Raw genomic sequence first — 24,566 nt, forward strand, 5'->3', positions numbered from 1 at the left:
CCTTAATTCAAATCATTTTAAGTAATATTAACAATTACTTTTATTATGAATTACTATTATGAATGTATGTAAATATGCTTCTAGGTACCAAATATTAATATTGGGATAAAGTCAGGGAACACCAGAACTTAACTTAGATACTGAAGACTTTTTTAAATTTATTTTTTGTGGTTTTTGTAAAAATGTGGTATCAATCAATAGATAATACTGGCCCTATGTGTATACATTAAATATTATAGTAAAAATAAAAACATATTCATGAATAATAAATGAAATTAACTTAAAATATAAATTAGACTTTGGTGCGTTCTTCAGTATACCCATCACCCACATATGCTGCGTTGGCGATTCCTTGATGAGTGATACCGTTTGTGTTTCCTTCTGGTTTCTCTTCTGCGGACACTGAGTCATCATTCCAATGCTGAGGTTCACCACTTCCAATCAAACAAAACAGCAATCCGCACACAATATAGACAGAGGCACCAATCCAGAAAATGATATGCCATTCAAATAATCCATTCTAAAATATTTAAAATTATTTAGTTTTAATTATAAAAATATTGATGACCGATGAAGAACTTACGCGTTTTTCGGTAATAAATCCCGTCAGCAACGGCGTGATAAAACCCGTTGTCCCACCGATACAATTAACAATTCCATACACGGTTCCAGCATAACTACTGGATAAGTCTTGAGCATTTTGCAGATTTGTAACTGTTGATGCACCATTCATACCAAGGGCTAATGTTAGAAATACTACAGCCAGTGTTTGGTCACAGCCGATGAGCGTTTGAGCAATAAGAAAACAACCGGGAATAACATGTGCTAAAAATAAATAAAACATTATATAACTCCTTACACAATAGTAGTTACTTTAAACTTACAAAAAATAATGAAAGATTTTCTAATTTGTGTAACGGACATCCAATTTGCTTTTCGTATATAATCCCCGATGGTCCCAAAAATAAATCCAAATATCATTCTAGCCAAGTATGGCAACGACGCCAAAATACCAGAGTGTCCCAAATTGAAACCCAGCACTTCCGACATAAATTTAGGACCCGCCGTTAGTAACAAATACAAGCCCCAACAATTTCCAAAGTGCAGGAATGTCAACGCCCAGAAGGGGATTGAAGTAAATATTTGCCTGTAAGGTGGAATGCCTTTTGAAGGTGCACTGCCTGCATCGCCAAGACTTTTGATGATGTAGAATTTTTCTTTTTCGCTGATGCGAGGGTGAGAATCAGGAGTATCGGAGACAAAGTAGAACCACAGCAAACACCATAATAACACAATACCTCCAGGAACAAAAAAGGCCCAAGTCCAACCCCATTTTTCAGTAATGGCGCCCAAGAGTGGCCAGGTTATGACAGTTCCCAGGGTTCCTCCCATTAATGCCCCGATGAATTTGCCTTTTTCTACTGGAGGTGCCCAACGGGCAATGAGACAATGTAATGCTGGATACACTACACCCTAAACAAAACAAGCAATTGTTTATAAACATAGCATCTATATACTTATTAAGTCAGCGTAGGTACTTACCCCAAGCACGCCAAGTAATATACGAATGGTAATTACATAGCCAAAATGCCAGGAAGCAGCCAAAGGTGTCAGGAGAGTTAAAACAGCTGATAACAACGCGGATATACCAACTATTCTAGTAGGACCAATGATTTCAGCTAAAAGACCGCCTGGCATTGAAGATACCATGTATCCCCAGAAGAATGATCCCAAAATAAGTCCTTGAACGTTTGGGCTCCACTCATGTCTTGGGCCGTACTAAATAAAATTATATTAATAATTTTATTGATTATTAGAGAGATTCTTACATCTGGTAAAGCTGTCAATCGTTCATGGGTCTCAGAACCATTTCCGTTTGGATCGTTTATAGCCAAACATTCAGATTGCACCTGCCGCGGTGTAATGTCTTCCAAAGATATTGTAGATGTGCCATTTTCATCAAATTCAAAATCCGCTGATGAACTTGGTTCAATCATTGCAATGAGATTTATGGACATATTTACACGTAACATGTACGACACCAGACATGCCGTCAAAATTAACACCCAAAGGATCGCACGTGTTTGTATTTGGACCATTTTGGATTTTGATTTTTACTTGAATTTCAGCCTAGAAAAATTCACATGTTTAACTTGACATGTACTGTCAGACTTGGCAAAAATTAGAAAACTAAAAGTTTGCCCGTTAGTGTTAGGTACTTTAATGCCTCGTGTCATTAGAGAAATTTCGCCGCTAATACAAATAGAAAACAGTTGCTTCCAATTTGACACTTTGCTAATGTGAGTCATTTATTAAACTGGAAATATTTACACTTGAATGAATACGCATTCTTTGAATTTTGTGTTTATGTGCAATTGTGTATTGTGGAAAAGATTGTTTGATTCCACAAATGTCTCTTGTGTTTATCAAACATAATTTTGCTTACTGTTTATCGCCATCGCTTAGAATTTAATAAAATATTGACATTTCTACTCTGTTTATGCAAACTTTTACTGATTCACCAATAATTAAATTCCTCGAATTTGTTTATGTTTATCACTATCATAATCTGTCGGCATATTTATATACGCCACGCAAAAGAATTTCACACTCTTGAATATGGTTCATAGTTATATTTACATTGTTTGTAAAATTGTCCAATGATTGCTAACAACTGATAATATGCAAATTTAATTGTGAATTGATGCATCATTGAACTGCGCATTGCAAATTTCTCACATATCTTGTGCGTCCGAACCAAATCAAATACTTAGGTAAACGTTGATGTTTTCAATTAGTGAATATTTGCGATGAGTTACACACTATTTGCGTGAAATGGGTGCTAAATGGTCGGTAAGATTGTTAAGCGCTTGCGTATATTTTATTAGTCAATTATTTTGTTGTTAGTACACATTTGGTGGTATATTTTGTACTTGGTAGTGATGGGTTAAAGTCCAAGAACTGACGAGGGCGTTATGACACATTTGAATAACCTAGTTTAGATGCTATGGTGCTAACCATTTTTATTATTAAATACTTGACGTACTGATGATGCTTAAAAATACTATCTTGTTATGTATTAATATTATTTAGTATTATGTATTGTGTTGTGATTACGTTCAGGGATATTTTCTGGTCGAAATTGTCGAAAGGCGCCTCCACCAAGAAAAAAATTAAAAAAATAAATGGTAATTATCTCAAGAACTAGAAGAACTAGAAACAAAAGAACTTCATATTCTTGATCCTTGAAAAATTTCCTACAAGATGCTATCTTTATTGAAAAACGACAAAAATGGCACAAAAAATTTTTAAAGAAAAGATTTTGTTATAAAAAAGGCAAAAGATTTCTCTTTTTTATGTTGAAAATTAAAAGTTGGAATTTTTAAATTCTGTTTTCGGATTCCGATAGACAATTTAATTCTACATCGATTATTTTAGTAACTTTTTTTGCTAACGTTAACCGTTTAGGCCCTATTTGCAAAATTTAATGAATACTGCATTCGACATAAAAAAGAGAAATCTTTTGCCTTTTTTATGATGAAATCTTTTATTTCAGCAAATGTAGGTTCTGTAATAATTGGAATTTTTTAATTCTGTTTCCGGATTCTGAAAGTAGATTAAATTCTGAATCGGAAACCAGTAACACAATTATAGATTAAGGCCCTATTGGCATGTTAAAACCAATTTTTTTGTTAAAATTGCAAATAGGGCCTAAACGAATAATGTTAGTAAAAAAAGTTACTAAAATAATCTATGTAAAGTTAAATTACCTAACAGAATTCAAAAACAGAATTTGAAAATTCCAATTAGTACAGAACCTGCATTAAAAACAACTTTTTTTGTTAAAATTGCAAATAGGGCCTAAACGGTCAATGTTAAGATAATAACTACTTAAATAATCGATGTAGAATTCAATTATCTTTCAAAATCTGAAAACAGAATTCAAAAATTCCAATTATTTCAAAAGTTGCATTTGCTGAAAAAAGATTTCGTCATAAAAAAGTCAAAAGATTTCTCTTTTTTATGTCAAAAATTAAAGTTAAAATTATTAAATTCTGTTTTCGGATTCTGATAAATAATTTAATTCTACATCGATTATTTTAGAAACTTTTTTTGCTAACATTAACCGTTTAAATTTTATTAAATAAACGCCATAACGTATAAAGGCAATACGACTTTGCTTAGTCACATCAATATAAATAAAGGTCGGTTAGATACTGCCATAACAAATTTTGATAATTATATTCTATTTTGAACATTAGACTGTATGGAGTGAATAAATAATTATTCAATTGATATGCAATCGATTGGGAACAATCTTCATTTGCATACCTACTTTTACAATATGTATCTCTAGTGTTTGAGTATATATTTGTTCTAATTTAAGTTTTTAAAAATGTTTTCAATTTTTGCACTGCTAAAATAATTACTAGAGATTAAAAAGTAAATCTTAAACAAAATTTACCTCTTGACGAATTTATGAACTATCAGAAAATTAAACACGCGATATTGAAAAAGCATATTCATAAATTTTATTTGTTGTTGTGTCTATATTTTGCGTATTTTATTGTTGTTATTATATCAAGGCATTGTTGCTGTGTTTATTACAAGCGTAATAAAAAATATCTTCAACTTTATGACGCGAAAAAGTACATTATTCCAAAATCATATTAAATTTTTGTTTTATCGTGAAAATTAATAATTAATTATAGTAAAATCCAACAAGCACACACATTTTCAAGAAATAGTATTTCGGTTAATTATCTGCACGTAATTCTTTGCGATACTGGACTTTTATTATACAATATAATATTTAATCAAAATTGATTTCGGTGCATTCCATATTCCCAGAATTATCCTAATATTATAGAAGTAATTACTGTTTTCAATTGTGTTCCTATATTTAAATGTAAAAAACGCAACAAAGCGTGAAATACGTCATGTTTTAGGTTTCCAAGTAGTTAGCTACCTACACAAATCATGGCATTTAAAAAAATCTATACAATTGATAAAACCAATATACAAACGTGGAAAACACTTGTTTCCACATATACTAAATTTTAAAAAGTGCTCAAACTGAAACTTTTTACTATTCATTTACTACTCACCTCGTACACAACAGCAACTAAGTAAAAGTTTATCTTTACTTTTAAATTTACTTTAAAAACTCGATATTCATTATATTTAACAGTCACAAAATAGTAACAAACAGTTATCACTTATCACAGTCGTATTGTTTATTATTATACACAATTAATTTATGATTTCCAAGTTTTGGAAGGCAATAAATAGTGCGTGCTGTGTTCACAACACATGCGATGTCAGAATGAAGCACACGCAGAAAAATGGCACAAAATTTACGCGTTGCTAATCCACATAAGAAGTCCAAGAGTCTACGAACAATTCGCGCACGCAATTCCTTAAATAGGTGTTCACTAGATTCACAAAAAAGTTCGCGACTTTGTTGTAGGTGGGCCCAGTCAACGTGCGAATGTTACGATGAGCCCAACAAACGCCTGGCGAATGAACGTCGCGCGCACGGGGACGACAAATATAATGCACATTTTAATGACATTCACAATAAAAATCCGTAACCGATAAGCAGATTTTCCCGCTGCCATATACTTTTGAATGCTCATTAAAGTCACTGACGTTTTACTAATGCACCAATACGTAATTAAGAGCGAGTTTTTGTTCTCGTTAGGAATGTCTAGACCCAGACTTTAGAAATAACATGTACTATTATTAATTACGCCACTTATACCAGCATAATATCGTTTGATACCTGCGAAACCTTTAAAATTGCAATACTGTTGATGCATTGTAGACATTCTGACACACTGATTGTACAACTCATAATTTGTTTATGATCTACTGGTTTTGAAAACAATTGCATTCATTGATACATTTATTTTATCGTTTGTATTGTATTGTACGTTGTGGCGCAATTTAAATGTTAGTAAATACAAAATTAAAATACCGAAACATTGACAAGCGACATTGTTTTCAAAATGGCGGTTTAAATGTAACAAAAACAACATTTTACTATAAAAATGTAAAATTGTATTTCTTTCAACTAATCGAAGCATAGAATTAGATAACTATGTATGATATAGTAAAAAAATAGTTAATTTGATCATATGAATTCGTGTATTAAATAATAAAGTGTTGTTTTAGATTTTTAATTGTTGTGAATCCCAATTTAACTTGTTACCTATAAAAAATGCAAATCCTATGGGTTAATCGTCCGAATTTAACTGGGAATTTTAACTGGTGACATTAATACTATGTTTAATAACACTTAATTTGTTGACTACTATTGTACCACGGAATGATTTCCTCGTTTCAATGCCATTGTCATTTCCATTATGTTTAATTTAATTGTTTTATTCTTATTTTTATTATAATTATTTGCTTTGCAGCGTACTATTTGCGGTTGGTAATTACACAACACTTTATCTCTTCATGATTTTTTGTCACTTTAATCGCGTTAAATGTAAAAAATATTTATAACGCTAAGGAATGCTTGAACGTGCGTGATGATACTACACGAATACCTAATATTAAATGTAATCTAATATTTTGGTTTGTAATTAACACTTGTGGTGTTTAGCATTTATCATTGAAAGATGAATACCTACTACGAAAATTAAACATTCTTTAAAAGTATTAATAGATTTGCTTCGAGAAGTTCCTTGAACTTAATTGGTTATTGGAAACGTCTAGAATGCGCAAAATCTTCGTTAACTGTTGCTAAGCAACCAATTTGTCTGCGACTTTGGCTGATAAGTTGTTATTCCATGTCGATGTTTACATGCCATACTTTTTTAGTTGTTTGGTAACCAACACAAGAGTACCTCACACCACTTTTTTGTACAGGTATGATTTTATGATTCAAGACTGGAGCGGAAATTTCCACTAATCTATTATAGTTTAGTGCTTAGCAACGTGCAAACACACGATAGCAGTTATGATTAAGTTGTATTAGTTTAAAAGCTTCTTTGGACTTTAATCTGAGTATCTCTTGCTTATAAATATGTTAATAGTTAATTTGTTTTTAGTTTTAATTTGTCTAATAACTATGAAGAAGTTTCTAAAAATAAATTAACCGTCAGAGTTAAAATACTGGTGAAATATCATGTAGTATATAAAATATTAACAATTTAACACAAAAAACTAATACTTTAGCAATAAATGATCATAACTTATTAAGGGCCTGTTGAAATAGGTGTTAAAATTGAATTTTTAAGGTTTTACAATCAGATAAAACGTTTAAAAAGTCTTTGAGTCTTGAGTTTTGTTGATGCCTAGAGCAATTCAGTTGAACAACAACTTTTTATACTAATTATATGAATTGATTTACTGTTCAGTTTACTGCTCGTTATTATAGTGGATTCTGTTTTATAAACGTTCAAAATACAATAATTTTTAATGCCAAAAAATTCGTTTATTGCGTTAACCTGTGATTGGATTGTTCGTTTACCATTGATATCGCAAATTGTTTATACACTTCACGTTTTTATTCCTTTTTGACAAGCCAGGCACCGATAAATGTTTTATAATTGAATTTCATACTCCTGCAATAGTAATAAACCTTCCCAAACATGCACAAAACCATTGCATTTTGTTTTAAATATTAATAAAACAAAAGATGGACAAACCAATCAATTGTGAGCAATATTACCACTGCAATAAAACCAATCTACTCGAGCATCGCTCACATAACACACTGCTCGTTGTGCCTATACATAATTGAAAAATGCATGACAGGTTTATGCATTATGACTCTGTGACTCTACAAATCGCTGACAATGGCCATCAACAAGAATACTTTAACTTTTAGTGCACTCACGTGCGTCATGATTGTTTGGGTTTATCACGTATTGATAATTACCAAGCGTAACCGATCTAATTTAACATGAATATTTATGTTATGTTGCTTTTCAATTTTCTTATTATCATGATACTGGTTTGTCATTGTATCTGTGTAAATAATCACAAATTTCGCAGGTTTAATTACTGATTACTTCTCTGTTATTTTATAACATTGCTTATTATGGTGTACGCTTTAAATTTGTTAGCCGCGACCTTGCGACATGGAAATAAAATTTTAACGCGGACTCAGCATGCGAATTCGAATTATGACAATTTGCTTTTTAATTCAAGCAATTCGGTACAAACCTTTTTTACAAGCGGACCGATAGCGGAAGTAAAAACATAATCATAATGGCTGATTTATGATTATATGAAAATTGCTTTTCTGGACACAATGTTTTGTAAATTTGTTTGTATATACTCGTAGCGTTCTGTTAGTCCAATGAAATAGAATGAATTCGAAGAATCGCTATCATTTTCTTTACATAACTCAAACTTGCCCAGTCAGGCAACAAAAAAAAACATGATTTAGTTTAGTAATTACATTGGTACATGCTAAAGTCGCATTAAATTTAATTTGGCTTGGTGAAATCGTTTATATCCATATCCCATTAATTTATTAAATAGAAACAAAACTAATGCATCTGGAAAGCACAAATTACTATTCTATCCTAAAGACTGAAGTAAAATTTTTATGTTTATTCAGAAAGTATAAATAAAACAAAATTTACTTCAAATACAAATCGCCATGTGTAACTTTACCACTCAGCCGAAATAAAAATGCAAACACGTGAATTCCCTTAACTTGCATAACAATAATGAGTAATAAGAAAATAACTAACTGGATTTAAACATAGTAGAGTTCGAAATTTTTAGATAAATCATATCACGTTTTGTCATTAGCCAAAATACACACGGATACGTTCTTGGCTAGTCATATTTACTGTTCGTTAACATTTTATTACTGGTACTATCTTTGATCAAATGGTAAAGACATTTGATGTAGATTCTAGCGACGATGCGAATGGTGCGGCGATTGTTGATCGCCGGAACGCTCTCGATTTCTATCTCTATCACGATCCCTATCGCGTCCTATAAAAATACACAAAATATTATACCATAACAACCTTCAAGAAACTGAAAATGCTGAAATATTTGCCTGAATGTCGATGGTGCGAATGTCTGTCACGATTTCTGTGCGGACCCACGCTGCTTGTATTGTTCCCAAAGTGTCTTCGGTTTACATTTCGATCCTTATCCCTACTATCCCTATTATTCCTGAAAATTAAATAAAATATCGTAAATTATTTGTTTTTTTGTATAAGTTAAGTTTACTTTATGCCGTTATTGTGATCCCTGTCACGGTGATATGAATCCCCCCGACGTGGTTCACGTCGATTGAATTTGAAGTTCGTCTCCGTACTTGGGCGCTCAGATTTCAGTCGTATATTATCAATTAATGCCTGCACCTCTTGAATAGCTGCTTTGATCCGAGCAAATCTAAACATTCACACAAATATTTTAAAATATCTGATTTCTTTAGTTTATGTATATGTTTAATTCTTACCCAACATGTTGTTTGCCCATAAGATGATCATCAATCCTCTGTTGAGCATCTCCAACAATCAGAAATGCTCCACAAACCTCACAAACTTCCATTTGCTTTTCTTGGACTTGGGCTGAGCTTGAACTTGTGTTCGGATTCTCTTGAATTCGTTTTAAACTGTCCCTTTCTTCTTTTAATTTATCACACAACTTCATCAAGTCTTGTGCTTGATCAACATTGCCTTGATAGCCAGCCTGTTCAGCCTTTTCCACCAAACTGTTGATTCTATCAGTTAAAGTATTAATTTCTTCTGTATTTCTCTGACACTCTGCAGATACTGGTATTGTTTCAGTTTGGCTCTTCAATTCCAGTCTCTGCTTGCCTTTAATTATCTTGCGGTCCACATCATTTATCATTGACTGGCAAAATCGGACAAACTCCTCTTGGTACAATATCTTCTTGAATGATTTACCTTCTGCAAAGAGTTTTTTCACTTCTTCATCATGGATTTTTGTGCACACCCCCAAATCAGCTCGGGTATTGACAAACAAGTCATGAGGGCAGAACTTGACCAGATAGTATTTACAATACTGCAATTAACATATAATAAATTTTACATTAATGATTATAGCCTTATAAACAATATGTAAACAAAATTTGTTGTATCTATTTGTTGAATTAATCCACTTATACCTCTGAATCTTCCCAGTTTAGTTTCTTTCCTTTCTCATTGGGCGCTACATTTCTATTTCGACCCATAAGCTCATCTAGCAAAGCGGCGGCTGCTAGGGCCATAGTTAAAAAGTGTATCTACTAATCAACTGCTTCTAATTGTTACTAACTAAACCCAGTGTGAATTTTCGATAGGTTAGAAACTCACGATTGTAAACAGTAAACCAGTATATAACTGCTTGACTTCTGTTATTTACTGGTTGGCGTCGCCAGATGGCGCACCTAGTACCACATTTAAGATTAAATTTATTTACTTCGTGGAAATCATAAACCATGGTTTACATTATATTTATTTAAGTTCTACGTTATTGAATTACATTTCTGTTTCAAGTTAAACATGTTTCGCCTTGAAAACATCGTCTTATTCATCGTATTATTAACATTAATTTTTAATTTGATTTTATTACTCAAAAGATAAAATGTATCATCAATTTAATATCTTAATTAATAGTTCTCTGTTTATAATGAAGCATATTGAGTAAATTGCAATATCGATAATACAAGGACGTAAAAAATTCAGTTTTCATCCACTGTTTGAGTTTATCGGAATATCATGGATATTCCATTCGAAAAAATTTGTAATTATTTCAAGTGTTATGATACTGGTGTTAAGACACTTCAGTTAAACCAAACAGGAAGAAGATTCTTAGCAAAAGTTGGATTTCACTCTGACGTTGTCGATTTTCGAGCATATTTGAAAATGATTCCCATCACCGTCTTTTTTCATATGTTGATGTTTGGTCAATTGGGTCATTTGATACATTATCTACGTAATTATAAAATAAAACTAAAAGTATTAACATTACTGATTCATATCTTCTTTCAGAACATAATCCGTTTTCTTTCTTTGAAGTAGCCGATGATATCGCAGTTATACTATCAACTGAAACAGTTACTTTCGTAACAATATCAATGGGCTCATTCTCTTCTGAATTGGATAAAATTTGTATAGAACTTGGAGATTTTATTAATGCAGATTTGGGTAGAGCACGAGGCGTTGAAGCTTTGGACAAACTTTTTGCGAAATATGTTTACGCATGCATCTTTGCCTTTGTATCAACTTGTTTCATAACTTTCGTCTTTTACTTTATTGACAATTGCGCACCAGACGAAGTGAGCAACTGCGGATTTATATTTACGCCATATTTGCCATATATTGATATCTATAACAAACCATGGAGGCAAATTTTTCTGTTATGTCAATGTTTGAGTTCTTATACAGGCGGTGCTATTATTTTAATAATTGTATCGCAATACATGTTTGTCAACGAGGTGATAATTCTGCGATTTGATCACTTGGCAAGTTTAATTAAAAGAATCCCTAGAACAAAGCAGGAAGATAGACAGGCATTGCTTGGAAGAATAGTTCGATACCACAACTATTTATTAAAGTGAGCGTTGTTATAAAATTTAATTGCTTTATTTAATTTTTTTTATTTAAATAGAACCAACAAGGAAATCAACCGTGCATTAAGCAAAGCATTTGCATTACATTTATTTGTCACACCTGTTAATATGAGTGTGATTGCATATCAACTGCTTGGCAAAGTAAGAACGTGTCACATCTTAATAAATTAGAGTAAAATTATCATTTATTTACCGTTTATATTTTAGGAAGTAATTTTATCATCAGTAATCCATCTATTGACGTACGTTGTTATTGTGACCTTAACTTGTGGAAGTGGCGAACGTTTAACTACTTCTGTACGATACATTTGATTTCAATCTAGTGTTATTACTATATATTTTGTTTATATTTCAGTCAGAAGCTTTATACAACATCATTTTTCATTCTATACCATTGGAAGACACGAAAACAGCATTAGATATGAAGTTTATCCTATTAAAAACCAAGAAACCAATTATACTTCTTGCTGGCAGTCTTACAACTGTTAACCATGTTTTAATGAATGAGGTAAATCATTGAATTTAATATACAATGCAATAATAAATGAAATAATTGTGTTTTAGATTTATAGAATGGTATGGTCGGCACTAACAGTTTTAAACAAAACAAAATGAAGAATTCGTTCAATAATTTTAACTTATTTTTACAGAAATGACTCTAATCTAAATGACTTTATCAAGAATAGTTAAAAAAATATAGGTATTGAATGCTATTAATGAAATGTGCTCGATTCTTTAAGAAAATTCAGCATATACACGTGTCAAAGACATCGAGGTCAATAATTTGGAACAAATCAGCAAGAATAATATAATAACAAGTTAAAAAACGACATTTAATTATGATTAAAACAGATAACATTTATTTGTGCCTCGTGAATATACTGTACCTATAAATTATTAATTCTTTAACTACTATAGACTTTATTAATCATTTCATCTACTTTGTAGTATCTTATTACACAACCTTTATTAGTAACAACTATATTCAGATTCTGCTACTGTGAAGGACTGTCAAACTGCACAATAACAATAACATATGTAGTTAACATATTAAATATAGTTATATTTGCCGCATAATCTAACTCGAAGAAACCAGCCGCACTGAATTCTGGCGCAAAGACAATTGCTTCATTTGTAAAGTGAGAAATATACTCCATCCAGGATTTATTGTAGCTTATTGGGTTTGTTTGGAAATGTCGAGATATTTTCCGATAACAATTAGCAATAATTTCGGTATTCCATTGTCTTATTTGAGCACATTTGTTAATAATCATAAACCACCCAAACTGAAACAATTACATCACATTTAAACAGCTAAACGCAGTTTTCCCAAAAGAAATATTTAAAAAATGCAATAATGATTTGAATTTATGTTAAATTTTGTAAATTACGACGTGGCAACTTACCATATTAATCAAATTTTTAATTACATTTTCAATTATAAAAGTAATTTCATGATATTGATTCCAATATAAAAAAATCATCACATCATTTAACAAAAACGAAAATATTGAAATAGTAAAAAAGAATATATACGTCCCAAACACATCATTAAAACCAGTAATAATTTCATGAATAGCTTCTTGAATATCCAACCAATCCAAAACAATATCATTCATCAAATCCACAGTCAACGAAGGTTTCACATGAATATATATAGATGCCTGCTTTGATTGCACCTTATTTTCGTACATAATCAATTGGCTTAAATTATTGCATCGTAGTTCAATGTCATCCAGCAAGCTTAGTGTACAGAACAATATCAACATCTTAATCATTTCACACCATATTGCCCAGTAAGACAGAAAAGTATTAAAAATAATGTGAACATATGTCAACCACAGGAGTAGAAAAATATAAATAATTCCATATTTAAATTTATTTTGCTTTTGGTGTGGAAAATCAAGGTGCTTAGCGAAAATCTCATCTATTTTCTTAAATTGTCTTCGGAAGTTTTGACATGTACGTGCGTTCAATAGATTAAGTTGCAGGATCACAATCGTTGTTGATACATAGTTGGAAATAGCTGAAACTAAACTCATACATTTGCTTGCTTTTTGAGAATTTGCACTATAGACGGGAACATCAGCGCTGCCAATTGACAAAATTACTATTGACCATATGTCAAAGATTTGTGCAATCAAAAGATGCGTAATTCCAATAAATTTATGAATATGTGTGTGGTTTATTAGCCAATTACCTGGAATTAATCCTATTAAACGACCTACTTTTATTAAATAGTTATCCATGATTCTATAAAGTTTACAAGCATCTGAGCTGGTTTATAACTGTTTTTGAAATTTATAAATTGTGATCGTTCATAATTTATTATGAAGAAATTTGGTTTAAGAGTAAATTATATTGTCATGTTTTCTTTAACGTTTCTAATATCAAATGTCTCATATATTATTAAAATTCACACAATGCGCTTGATCGATTTAATGAAAAGACATGTTTTTATATATTAAAAATATCCGAAATCTTTGTGCGTTCAAAACCTATTGAAATCCAGATTTATTAAAATGTCAAGCTGTTTTCACACCCTTCCATCAATTTTATTGGTCAACTGTTTATGTTATTGGTGATACTACATTCGGTAAATAATATACGAGTATTCTCTTCATAATATGAAGCATTGACAAGTAAATGTGTTGAGCCACACCTTGTAGAAAAATGTATTGATAAACACGTTATAATTACAGTATAGATATAAATAGATCTCTTATTCATTCTCTTTCAATGGCCTAAGTGAAAAACACCGAATTTGTGCTGAAATATTGTTTAATCAAATTGTGTTTGATAAAAAAAGTAAAGTGGCATATGTACTTTATATAGACATTTATATTTTGACAGAGTGGTGATGTGAATACTTTTTGTTTACTAAATAGGCTTTGATTTGATGTGATTGATGAGGTTTGGAGTACAAACATTGACATAAAAAGTTATAGGTACGACAAAAGTATAATAAAATTCTTTTTGAATGAAGAAGAATCTTTTTGCAAACCGAATTAAATTTAAGCATTAAGTTCTACTACAATCTGAGTGAGTTTTTTCAATTACAAATAATGAACCAGTAAATGATTATCTACCTCGTAAAAATAGAAATATGTGTATTAATACACGTTGTGTGGACATTTCCGCATAGAAAATTATTACATGACTTTTATTATATACATTTACCTTAAAATAATGAAATGAACGTTGATAAAATCATGTTACCAATCATATTTTACGACAAATTATCAAAATGTTTCAAAATGACATACTTGATTTTACTAACATAAAAAGCAAAGTCTACCCTTACAACCGACAGTTATAATTCTAAAATAATCCAAGATGTGTACTTCAACAAAAGTTACAATCAAATTGATAATATATTTTACATTTATAAGTCTAGTTGGTTCATCAATTGTCCAAAACAAGAGATCTACGTTTAATACTATATATAATAATATTGACATATCATCCGCAAGTGAATGTATTCAGAATCTAACTTATGAGTTTTCAAAAACCAAGAATTTAATAACCATATTGATCTGCAATGTAACCAATGAGCCTGGATTGTCAATTATATCTAATGTACTAAGTACCTTACACAACAACCCGGAATATGTGTCTTTCACCTATGAAATAAGTAATGGAACACAGATAAAAATGAATTCATTCGAAATGTGTGTCAACAATTGCAACTCAAGAAACACTTCGATGAAAATATTCAAAAGTTATTTTAAAAACACTTGGCAGACACAAATTTATCTTGTGTTCATAGATAATCTTCAAGACTTTGAAAATAACCTCAAGAAAATTAATTTTATGGCATCCTACAATATTTCAGCAGAGTTTATTTTATTTTATACAAATATACCAAACAACACGAAAGTTCTTGCAGAGAAAATATTAAAAATCGCATACAATCATTCAAAGTACATCGCAACTCTTTTAATACCATCTGCCAGAGATATATTTGACATGTATGTCTTTGATTTATATGCAAAAGACTCAATTTACTGCGGAGCTAAACCAGTGCTGACTTTATTAAACACCTGCAATCAAGGAAAATTTAATTTTACGACTTATCGACATATTCCTAATTTTAATAAATTAAACTGCACCATTCGTGTGGAATTGGTCTACACCCCGCCTTTTGTTGTATCATCTACTGATGGAATTGAAGTACGATTACTTAAACAAATAGAGAACCGCCTTAACATAACCTTTGAAATGATCTACTATAACACAACATTGAGATGGGGATCCAAACAAAGTGATGGCAATTGGTCAGGAATACTTCGCAGAATTTACAATGATCATTTTAGAATAGGTGTTGGTTCAGTTGCTTTGAGAGAAGATCGTCTATTGGATTTTGATTTTTCATTGGATTACTTCTCCGAGGAGATGTTCTGGGTTGTCCCACGAGCGGAACATGTAAACGACGGATCGCTTCTGTTATTTATGTTTACTAGGAGTCTTTGGATTGTTCTACTGGTGTTTTTGGTAATCATCGCAGTGTTCTTCTGGATAGTTAGTAATGTTGAGCGTGAATGGATGCCTATACAAGACAATAGCTTGAAGAAAATTGGTCCAGCCATTTTGTTTTCTCTTCAAATTTCACTTTCTAACTCAGTAGTAAAACATCCATCTTTATTTGCTAATAGGATGATTTTTATAACCTACGTATTATTCTATATCGTCATTAGCAGTTTATACCAAAGTGCTTTAATTAATATATTAACCAAGCCCAAGCATAAACATCAAATTAAAACTTATGATGAGATATTGAAAAGTTCCTTAGAGATCGGAGGTATATCCTACGTGCAGGAGTTTTTTCACACGCCAGAAAATGAAAAAGCAATGATTATTTATCATAAATACAATTCACTAACAGCAGACGAACCACCAGATTTTTGGAGGAATATGGTTGCTGATGGAAATGCAATTTCGATTTTAGGCAATACTTATTTAATGTATTATGCAAAAAGAAACGAGTTGTCTAGACGTGGTCAATCATTGAGCATTTACGTGGTAGATCATGAGGTATTCGTTGACACATTCCGAATTATTTTCTCGAAGAATTTTATTCTTAAGAACCAAATGGATAATGTTATAGAGAAGGTAATTTATGCAGGATTTATTGGTAAATGGACAAGTTTTTACTCTTATAAAAATGTACATGAGGCGGTAAAGAAGATGAAGAGACATAATAAACGAAATGTTCCGCTGACCATGAAACATTTAAAAGGAGCTTTCATAATCATTCTCACTGGCAATTTTCTTGCGTGTTGCGTATTTATTTTTGAACGTTTTTTGTGGAAATAAGCTAAATAAATGTAAATTATGAAAGAATTGTTATTGTACAACGAACATTTTGTATTTTACCAACTGCATTTAATAAATATTGTTGATTGCGACTGTTTAAACGTCAGTAAAGAACCAAAATATAAATAATAAGTAATTGAATAGCGTTGAGGTAATAAATAATCGATTCGTAGGTATACTTGGTTGCATATCGTGATGGAACAATTTATGCTTTAGTTTGGTTATATAGATCGTGCTTCAAAGCTTCAAAGCTATTTATTTGAAATAAAGTCAATTTTGCATAGACTACAACAAATATAAATACCTAAGATATCGAATTTAATATTAAAAATGTTTTCCATCTACATTTTGTAATTATTTGAGAAAAAAATGATTTAAGTAAAGGGTTTGTCAATTTATACCACAACAAAGATAATAATTCTTCTTCAAGTAGCACTACACGCGTTAATTGAACGCGTATTGATGGTTGCTATCTTCGACACGCCAAATAGCCGTGATTAATTCTATTTCGCGCCATGGTCGCCCGACACAACCGCCTACAAAACGTTCAATTACATTCTCTTGTTGAGCTCGAAGAAGAATTGCAGAGGAGGGAGCAGCACTCCCAATCTGCATCCCAGCATCCCATTCTTCGCGTGGTCGTAGTGCAATGTTGGTACATAGATACGCAGCCGACTCGTTTGCAGGTTTGGGTGTTATTGATGCCTAAAAAAACACGCTGGGCATTGTTATTAATTGTGCAGAAGAACATATTGTAACATCCCACCATTTATTCCACAGACATTTCAAATACTAAAAAAAATTATACCGGTTAATATATTTAATGCAATACCGGTATATTTTGAAGAAATATGCTGGGACTCAATGCATTCACAATTGCGTGTTTATGCCGTAGTGTGCCCGGCGGGCAAATGCGATTGCCAGGCTCCCGTACATCGGAGCCGCGCGGATTTTCGCCCGTGTCAAGATTTGCGCAACGGACAACATCTGCGACGTGGCGCTGTGACATCCAGCTTCCTGTTGATCACGTAGCAGGCATCTTTGCGAGCATATGATTAGCAGTTTCACACGCGGCTGGAATCGAGGCGCAACGGTCCGTGGTCAAGACGCAGGCCACGACGACGCCGGATTGGAGAGCGCGCGTGGGCGTTCGAATGCATTCTTTATTACTGATTGGCTGCGTGCACTTAAGCGAACGGAAGACGTGGAGAACGCGTGTACCATGTGAACTTCAAACGCTCAAGAACTCAGCTATTTTAACTATGCGCCGTAGTTTTATATATAAAATAAATATTGAAAGACGCAGAGCAAATTTGTACGAACACCAGCGATGATTTGATTAAAAAATCGAAGAGTTATGTCGAAATTAGTTCGATGTTATGTATTGCTTTCAAGAGTGTACAACTGATTCTCTAATATCGAACACTTTTATTCATACTTTGGTTGCATGCATACCAAAACCCGAGAATTGATGTGACACTTTGAAGTTTCCAAAACTCGCGCCCGATGCGAAAATGATTTATCGCCGTGCGGCGTGTACTCGGCGTGTTATTTATGCGACAAAACAATTTTTTGCGAGCGTCCGCAACACATTGAACATAGATTCTTACTGGCTTACACACACCTTACATAAGAATGACGCCGAAAGTTTTTAGCGACATGTTTTTGACTCTCGACAAAAGTTTCATCGTCAGCTAGTGCAGCAGCAGTCGGAAGGTTTGGACGCCCGTGAAAGCGCTGCCGATACTTTTTGCGACACTTTTGTCAAAGCTGCCTGCAGGCCAGCAGGATGGGAGCTCAACGGCGTGGTTTGATTTATTGTCGAGAACAAGCACCCAAGGCGGTTGACCCCGTAGTGGATGAACAAAAAATCGCCATGGTGGAAAAGGTCAATATTTGAGAATTCGTCGAAAATGTGTGATATACAAAACTTTCTGATCATCGATATTGTTTTTGTGGTGACTCGATAGGTGGTCCACCCTTAATCATGAGCAAACGACCCTTTCTCGTACTTTCATCTCATCAACCAGCTTCACACTTCCCCAACCAGTCCGATTGTTAGAAGTGAAATTGACAAACGAAACCGAACGCGTCGACAGCAAGGGACGAAATTCATGTACCTCGAATTGGGAAATAAATTAGACGATGCGGGCGATTAAATATAGAAAACAAGGTGGATCCGCGTCGCGCCAAGGCGAACGAGGTAAAAATTGTGTGTAATTAAATAACGAACGCCAGCGATCCGATAAAGTAAAATAAACACTAAAAGGTGAGGTAAACGTCGGGTCCGTATTTTCACACGATTAAATACCGTCGATCCGTAACGGATAAGATCGCACCACGGAACACCCACGCGTTTTATCGTCCCTTTGGATAAATACATTTTTCCTCCATGCCCCGCGGTGGTGCAAAATTTTCAATGCTTTTGTTGGGCTGCTTTTTATTGCGTGTCACCGAGACAAGAAACAAAGTGATAAATGAATGTGAAGCGGCTCCGAACGTCCTTTAATATAAACTTGACAAGCTAAAACATTCGACAAAACGAAACAAAACAGCGTCTGTGGAGGCAGTTAAATACGGAGCAGTCAACTTAAAATCTTTATAAATTAAGTTGGATTAGTTGGAAATTTTTTTAAAGTTATTAATCATTGGGCTGTCAATTTGAAACTGGTGTTATTGATTGTTGAGGCTGTTAAGGCATGAAAAATTATGAAATAATTTCATATAAATGACTACTAAGAAGAAGAATTAAATGGTTGAAATACAATCAAGCATCAAATCATCGATAAAAAGTCAATTTAAACAGTTTTATTCAAGAAATAAACGTAATAATCTTCCTGAGATAAAAATATGCAATATTCTGCAACTGGTAATACTTACATAACCTAACATAACCTAAAACATAGCCTATTATTCAATCAAAAAGCCCAAACGTCTAAAATTCTCCAATTCATGAAATATCAGGCTTTGATCTGCCTTTGCTGCATGTACCAGATGTCAATGAGTGAGTTAAAGCCCCGCTTTGAATGTGACCATGCATTTGTATCTTTCACTTGCGGTGACAAGTCTCAGCGTGGTCCATTCGCCCAGCCACACGTAATTTGTATCCTATCCCCATGCCCCACATCAACAGCTGTAAATATTACTATGTGCCTATTTATTTATACGCAGCCGTCCTTCTATCCCGCGTCCTAAGTGACTAATGGTGTCGGAAACGACATTAATTAATTCACCACGCCGCCGCCGATAATGGAGATAACGGCAAGCGCGCCAACCCTTGTTATCCTCTTTCGCGCCGGGGCGATCGGAGCGCGCGGCCCGAACCGATGTGACTCAATCTAAACATCCCGACTTTAATTATGTTAACTAAAGCGAATATCTTAATAACGCCACCGCGGCGCATTTACGTCGCGTTCGGTGAATATTATGTCGGGGCACCGACGTGCACCGTTCTCAAGGGGCTTACACCTTTAAAATTTTATCACGCAGAGCGCAGACAACGCACTGGAATTCGCCCAGTTTATGTCGATTGAGATAAAAAATAACGACAACAGGAGAAAAATAAGACCCAAAAGAATTCCGGTTGTGGAAAGAGGCCAGAGAAGAACCTAGAAGTGTCTCGTCTAATTTGGGTCGGGTACTGTGTCCGGGTGGTTGGTTTCATCAGCCTTGCCTTTCTTTAATCTGGGACACAACTTCTTAATGGTTTTATTAAATTAAGCTCAGCGCTTAAGTCTTTATGCTACAATTTTTATACGTTGCTTTCTTCATAAATTGATTTCTTTATAACCCTCTTAAAGTTTTTTTGCTAAAAAAATTATTTTACGCACTTTAGTTGTACCTATATTAATATAAAACTTTTATAATTACCAATAAAGAGTGATTCATGGCATTAAATTAAAATCAAATATAGATGATATAACCAATTTACTCGTACGTGTATTTGAATAAACCATATAATTAATACGTCACAATAACTTTTCACAAAAGCTTGGTCTATGGCCATTTAAATGATAATACTTGCAGTTTGTTGGCGTTGTGATTTTAATTGGAAATTTATCACTATTCCATCCGATCGCACATTGAGACTATAAAAATCGTCCGCCAGGAATCAAATTTCCCATGGTGCATGCGGCGACAACCCGCAATAGATGCAATTTTGTGTATCACTAGGCATTGTATAAACACTACCCATAATTACAATGTCGGTGAATTGATCATTTATGATTAATGCATTCCTGATTTTTGCAATATTTTTCCATGCCTGTTTTTGTAAAAATATTTACGTAGCGCGGGTAAACTCATTGAACTAGTTGTTAATTTACCCAACGGACGCACGATTAGAGTGATTTTTATTTGCTGCAATAAACCAGTCATGGATAAAAATAAATTCTGTGTTGGTTTGTTGCGCTGTGCAACTGTTAATTAAAAAAAGTTAAAAATTTGATTTTATTGCTAAGTAAACTCTAGTAGGTGTTATTCTTTGAATTGTTTTACAATAAAATTTGCATGTAATATATCGCCAAACAAAGTTGACATCATTTTTCTTAGCGTATACTAAATGTGACATTCATATTATTGAAAAATATAAAATAATTGTCAATCATAAGATTTTTTTTTATTGATACACTCCGTATATGCAAACGAATAATTGTTTTGTATGCAAAAAGCATGTTTGTTGAAATGGTGGGCAACGTCGTTGAGTTGTCCGAGTCGAAGTCAGAGTCCGAGTTCTCCTCTGCAACACGCTTGTTCAAACTAGGCTCAGCGTGATAGAGAAATCCAAAGAGATGTTAGTGTTAAGCGCGTTTTGCTCAAGAGCGGTACGGTGCGCGCAGGTCTCTTCTGAAATGCCGCAACACTTTTTCTTCTTTGAACAAGCACGCGCGACCATCTGACAGAATTATCCCAGCCACAATCGTGACTCTAGTGTATTAATTTGTTTGACTAAAATAAACAAGTAGCTGTAGTGGACAGCAAAATGTGCCACAAACTAATTTCCAACCGGACTTTTGTGACCTACGCATTGTGTTTGTTTTTGTTTCTAATTTCAAATCCTGTGCAGAGTAAACAGGACTTTCTCGAGGACATTTTCGGCAATGTTTCAAATACTCGAGTGATAGGAAACGATAAGAGTTACCTGCGTAGGAGGCATGCGATTCTCTATGCGCCGTACTGTAAGTATGACACCGACATAATCGACGACGATAAATTGCTGGCCGAAGAAGTGCGGAAAGCCGATTACGTTTTCTCGGGCCGAGTCAGCAGCGAAATTCGGCGCGCCGACGATAATCGCACGCTGCTGTTCAGCATCACGGTGAAAAGGCACTTCAGACATCCGGGCGCGCTCGAGGGGCGGAATGTGGTGCGCGTCGAGAAAATACTACGCAAAGACGAAGGTGTGAAGTGTCGACAAGTTGTTCGCTATCGATATACGGCCATCTTCGTCGGGCGGAAACCGGAAGAAAGTGACGTTCATCAACTCACAGATGTACAACTGACCATCAGTCCAGTACCAATCACATTGGACAATTTGGATCGAATCAACGATGCAACTAAAGGTAAATAAAAAAAAACAATAAATTTAATTTATTACATAAATCCAATGTTTCTATTAAATTTCTTTTATGATACAAATTTCGTTTTGAGTTTATTTAAACTTATAAAACAGTAGTAAAATAAAATAATTTAATACTCGCTATAAAAGTGGTTTTGACTTGGTCTACGCATAAATCGTAAAACTAAAAATATTACGCCTTTCAATTAAAATCTCTTGGCGCTGTGTCTTTAGATTAACCTCGCGCGCGCAATAAAAATAAGTGAACATTTCCCGAATGATGAAAATCACGATTTCATTATCCCATAAGTTTCACGTCTATCAGCTCGCCCGCGCAACTTGATCTCTCGCGGGACCAATAATACAGTTGTTAATTGAAGAAATTGAATTGCGGCCAGAAAATTCGAATAATTTATCGTCTCTTGCATGGTTTTTAATGCTCGACCTAAAACTAACTAAAACTAAAATTATCTGGCGCATCCGGGTAACGACACATAGGTCTTAAATTACCTTCTACTTGTTGACATGCACATTTACATCAAAATTAATTCTTAAAGTCCATTTTGTTTATAAGAATTATTTTTACAATGTGGGAATTTTGCAGTCAAGCGAAAAGTTTAAAAGTTTCCTGGCTGTTTCTTTTCTTTTTTCTTTTTTCTTTTCTTTCTGGGATAACGCTGCTGCTTCATTTTTAATTCAGACTTTGCGAGCAAGGGAGCGACGTTGATATAAAAGTGTGCAGCGCAGAAACTCAAGTTCGCCATGTCGTCATGGCAGAACAAATATTTGTCTTCGGATCGGTGGTGCAGGTAGACGCGAGTATTACCCGTGTGCACGGGCGGGCTGAGATTTAATCTTCACTGACATCTATCCATGCATTATCTGCATACTCAACGGAGACAAACATTCCCGTGCGCCGATACGAGTATATGTGCAAAGCTGATGAAGCCCAAGCGGCAGGCGGCGAAGCGTTGAACAAATTAAGTGCTGATTAATGAAGTAAAAATTGAAAATTTACATTTTACGATCACACCAATCCCAAATGCTTTTTTATTACATTTTGGTGGAAAAACTGAATAACGAGTGTATAACAAGTCTATGCCAGATATAAGAAATACTTAAAAATTGTATTTTGTTGGTGTAGTTGTTACATATTGCAATTTCAAAGGTTTTTATAAAATCTCTACTTTATGCGCAATAAAACGTCAAAAGTGACTCGCTGTATGTCATTGCTATATATTTATATATTGAAAATCATGCAACAGTCAGATTCTTCTGTATGCAATGCGAAAATGTACAAGTGTCGCAGAATAATAAAATATTTTTATTGCTTATTTGGTTGCAACGCTTCGTCGCTTTCAACAATTTTTAACCTCTTTTTATAAATATTTACTATGTTACTGCATACGTTACAGTTTTACAAATTAACATTTATGCGTGTTATTGATGTTATTTATTGATAACGTATGTTGACCAGGTTTATTTTTGATGTCGTATTAACGAGGTTGCAGCAATAATATAAATGCAAATAATTTGAAATATTTTCGGACGGTTTTCAATTTTAGCACATCTATATTGTATAATTCTGTTTTAATAATCCCATTATATTTTATATTCAATAATTTAGGGCTTTACAAAAAACAATAAAAAATCAAAATATTTCAACTTTTTTGTTCATTAAATGCCTTCAATATTGATATGCACGCTACGAGCATGTAATTATCATATTTTGTCTACATTTGTCGGAGATTTGAAGGTTGGAGCCAAAAAGGATGTCTGCATGTTTAATACCGACGCGTTTTACCCCGGGGTGACTTTTCAAACGCATAAATTCAAGTAATACGCTGCCATAAAACTAAAACCCAGTAATTACACGCACACAATTAATTACCAATTAGCGCTGTGTATTTTGAGTTTAATATAGAATAATAAGTGGCCGCACGTATGAACGGACCATCGAGGGCCATAACTTATTGTGGTGGGCACCCGTGGCGAACGAAGCAGGTTACTAGTTCAGTTTTGTTTCTACTCGTGTGACTAAATACAATTCGTATGGAATGGAAGTGTTTTATACTGCATGTACCTACAAAACACAAAATAAAGCATTTATGGTGAAAATTTTGCTGTTTCTCA

At 33.5% G+C, this 24,566-nt stretch overlaps 4 protein-coding genes across 9 annotated transcripts in view; 2 read left to right on the plus strand and 2 right to left on the minus strand.

The window, feature by feature from the left end:
- Positions 1–138: 138 nt before the first annotated feature.
- LOC135797488 (sialin) lies at positions 139–5,530 on the minus strand. Of its 2 annotated transcripts, XM_065309865.1 has the most exons (6): positions 5,109–5,530; positions 1,830–2,130; positions 1,543–1,779; positions 885–1,473; positions 584–825; positions 139–520 (listed from the first exon to the last, which is right to left on the minus strand). In XM_065309865.1, exons 2-6 carry the CDS (start codon positions 2,097–2,099, stop codon positions 293–295), a joined length of 1,566 nt encoding a protein of 521 aa, XP_065165937.1. In that variant the 5' UTR covers positions 2,100–2,130; positions 5,109–5,530; the 3' UTR covers positions 139–292. The 2 variants fall into 2 exon arrangements, with proteins under 2 accessions (XP_065165937.1, XP_065165938.1); XM_065309866.1 differs by lacking the exon at positions 5,109–5,530 and having other exon boundaries at positions 1,830–2,356.
- A 3,029-nt stretch (positions 5,531–8,559) lies between these two features.
- Positions 8,560–10,324, minus strand: LOC135797462 (luc7-like protein 3). The gene is made up of 5 exons (XM_065309826.1): positions 10,115–10,324; positions 9,443–10,011; positions 9,211–9,375; positions 9,035–9,153; positions 8,560–8,967 (listed from the first exon to the last, which is right to left on the minus strand). The coding sequence occupies exons 1-5, from the start codon at positions 10,214–10,216 to the stop codon at positions 8,885–8,887; spliced, it is 1,038 nt and encodes a 345-aa protein (XP_065165898.1). The 5' UTR covers positions 10,217–10,324; the 3' UTR covers positions 8,560–8,884.
- A 367-nt stretch (positions 10,325–10,691) lies between these two features.
- On the plus strand, positions 10,692–12,219 carry LOC135797476 (uncharacterized). The gene is made up of 6 exons (XM_065309853.1): positions 10,692–10,923; positions 10,980–11,544; positions 11,599–11,701; positions 11,768–11,857; positions 11,916–12,068; positions 12,125–12,219. Exons 1-6 carry the CDS (start codon positions 10,707–10,709, stop codon positions 12,173–12,175), a joined length of 1,179 nt encoding a protein of 392 aa, XP_065165925.1. The 5' UTR covers positions 10,692–10,706; the 3' UTR covers positions 12,176–12,219.
- A 9,375-nt stretch (positions 12,220–21,594) lies between these two features.
- LOC135797306 (agrin-like) overlaps positions 21,595–24,566 on the plus strand; it is a 48,922-nt gene continuing 45,950 nt past the window's right edge. For 4 of the 5 annotated variants that reach the window (XM_065309582.1, XM_065309585.1, XM_065309587.1 and 1 more), the window contains exon 1: positions 21,595–22,437. In XM_065309582.1, coding sequence (XP_065165654.1) covers positions 21,858–22,437 — 580 coding nt within the window. In that variant the 5' untranslated portion in view covers positions 21,595–21,857. The remainder of the gene's footprint in view (positions 22,438–24,566) is intronic. The other variant, XM_065309583.1, reaches the window with a different exon arrangement.

Source organism: Atheta coriaria, unplaced genomic scaffold (genome assembly GCF_025399875.1).
Source record: "Atheta coriaria isolate IRGN ID8LTWV9N9 unplaced genomic scaffold, Caltech_Dcor_3.1 hic_scaffold_8_pilon, whole genome shotgun sequence".
NCBI classification, from domain to species: Eukaryota; Metazoa; Arthropoda; class Insecta; order Coleoptera; family Staphylinidae; genus Dalotia; species Dalotia coriaria.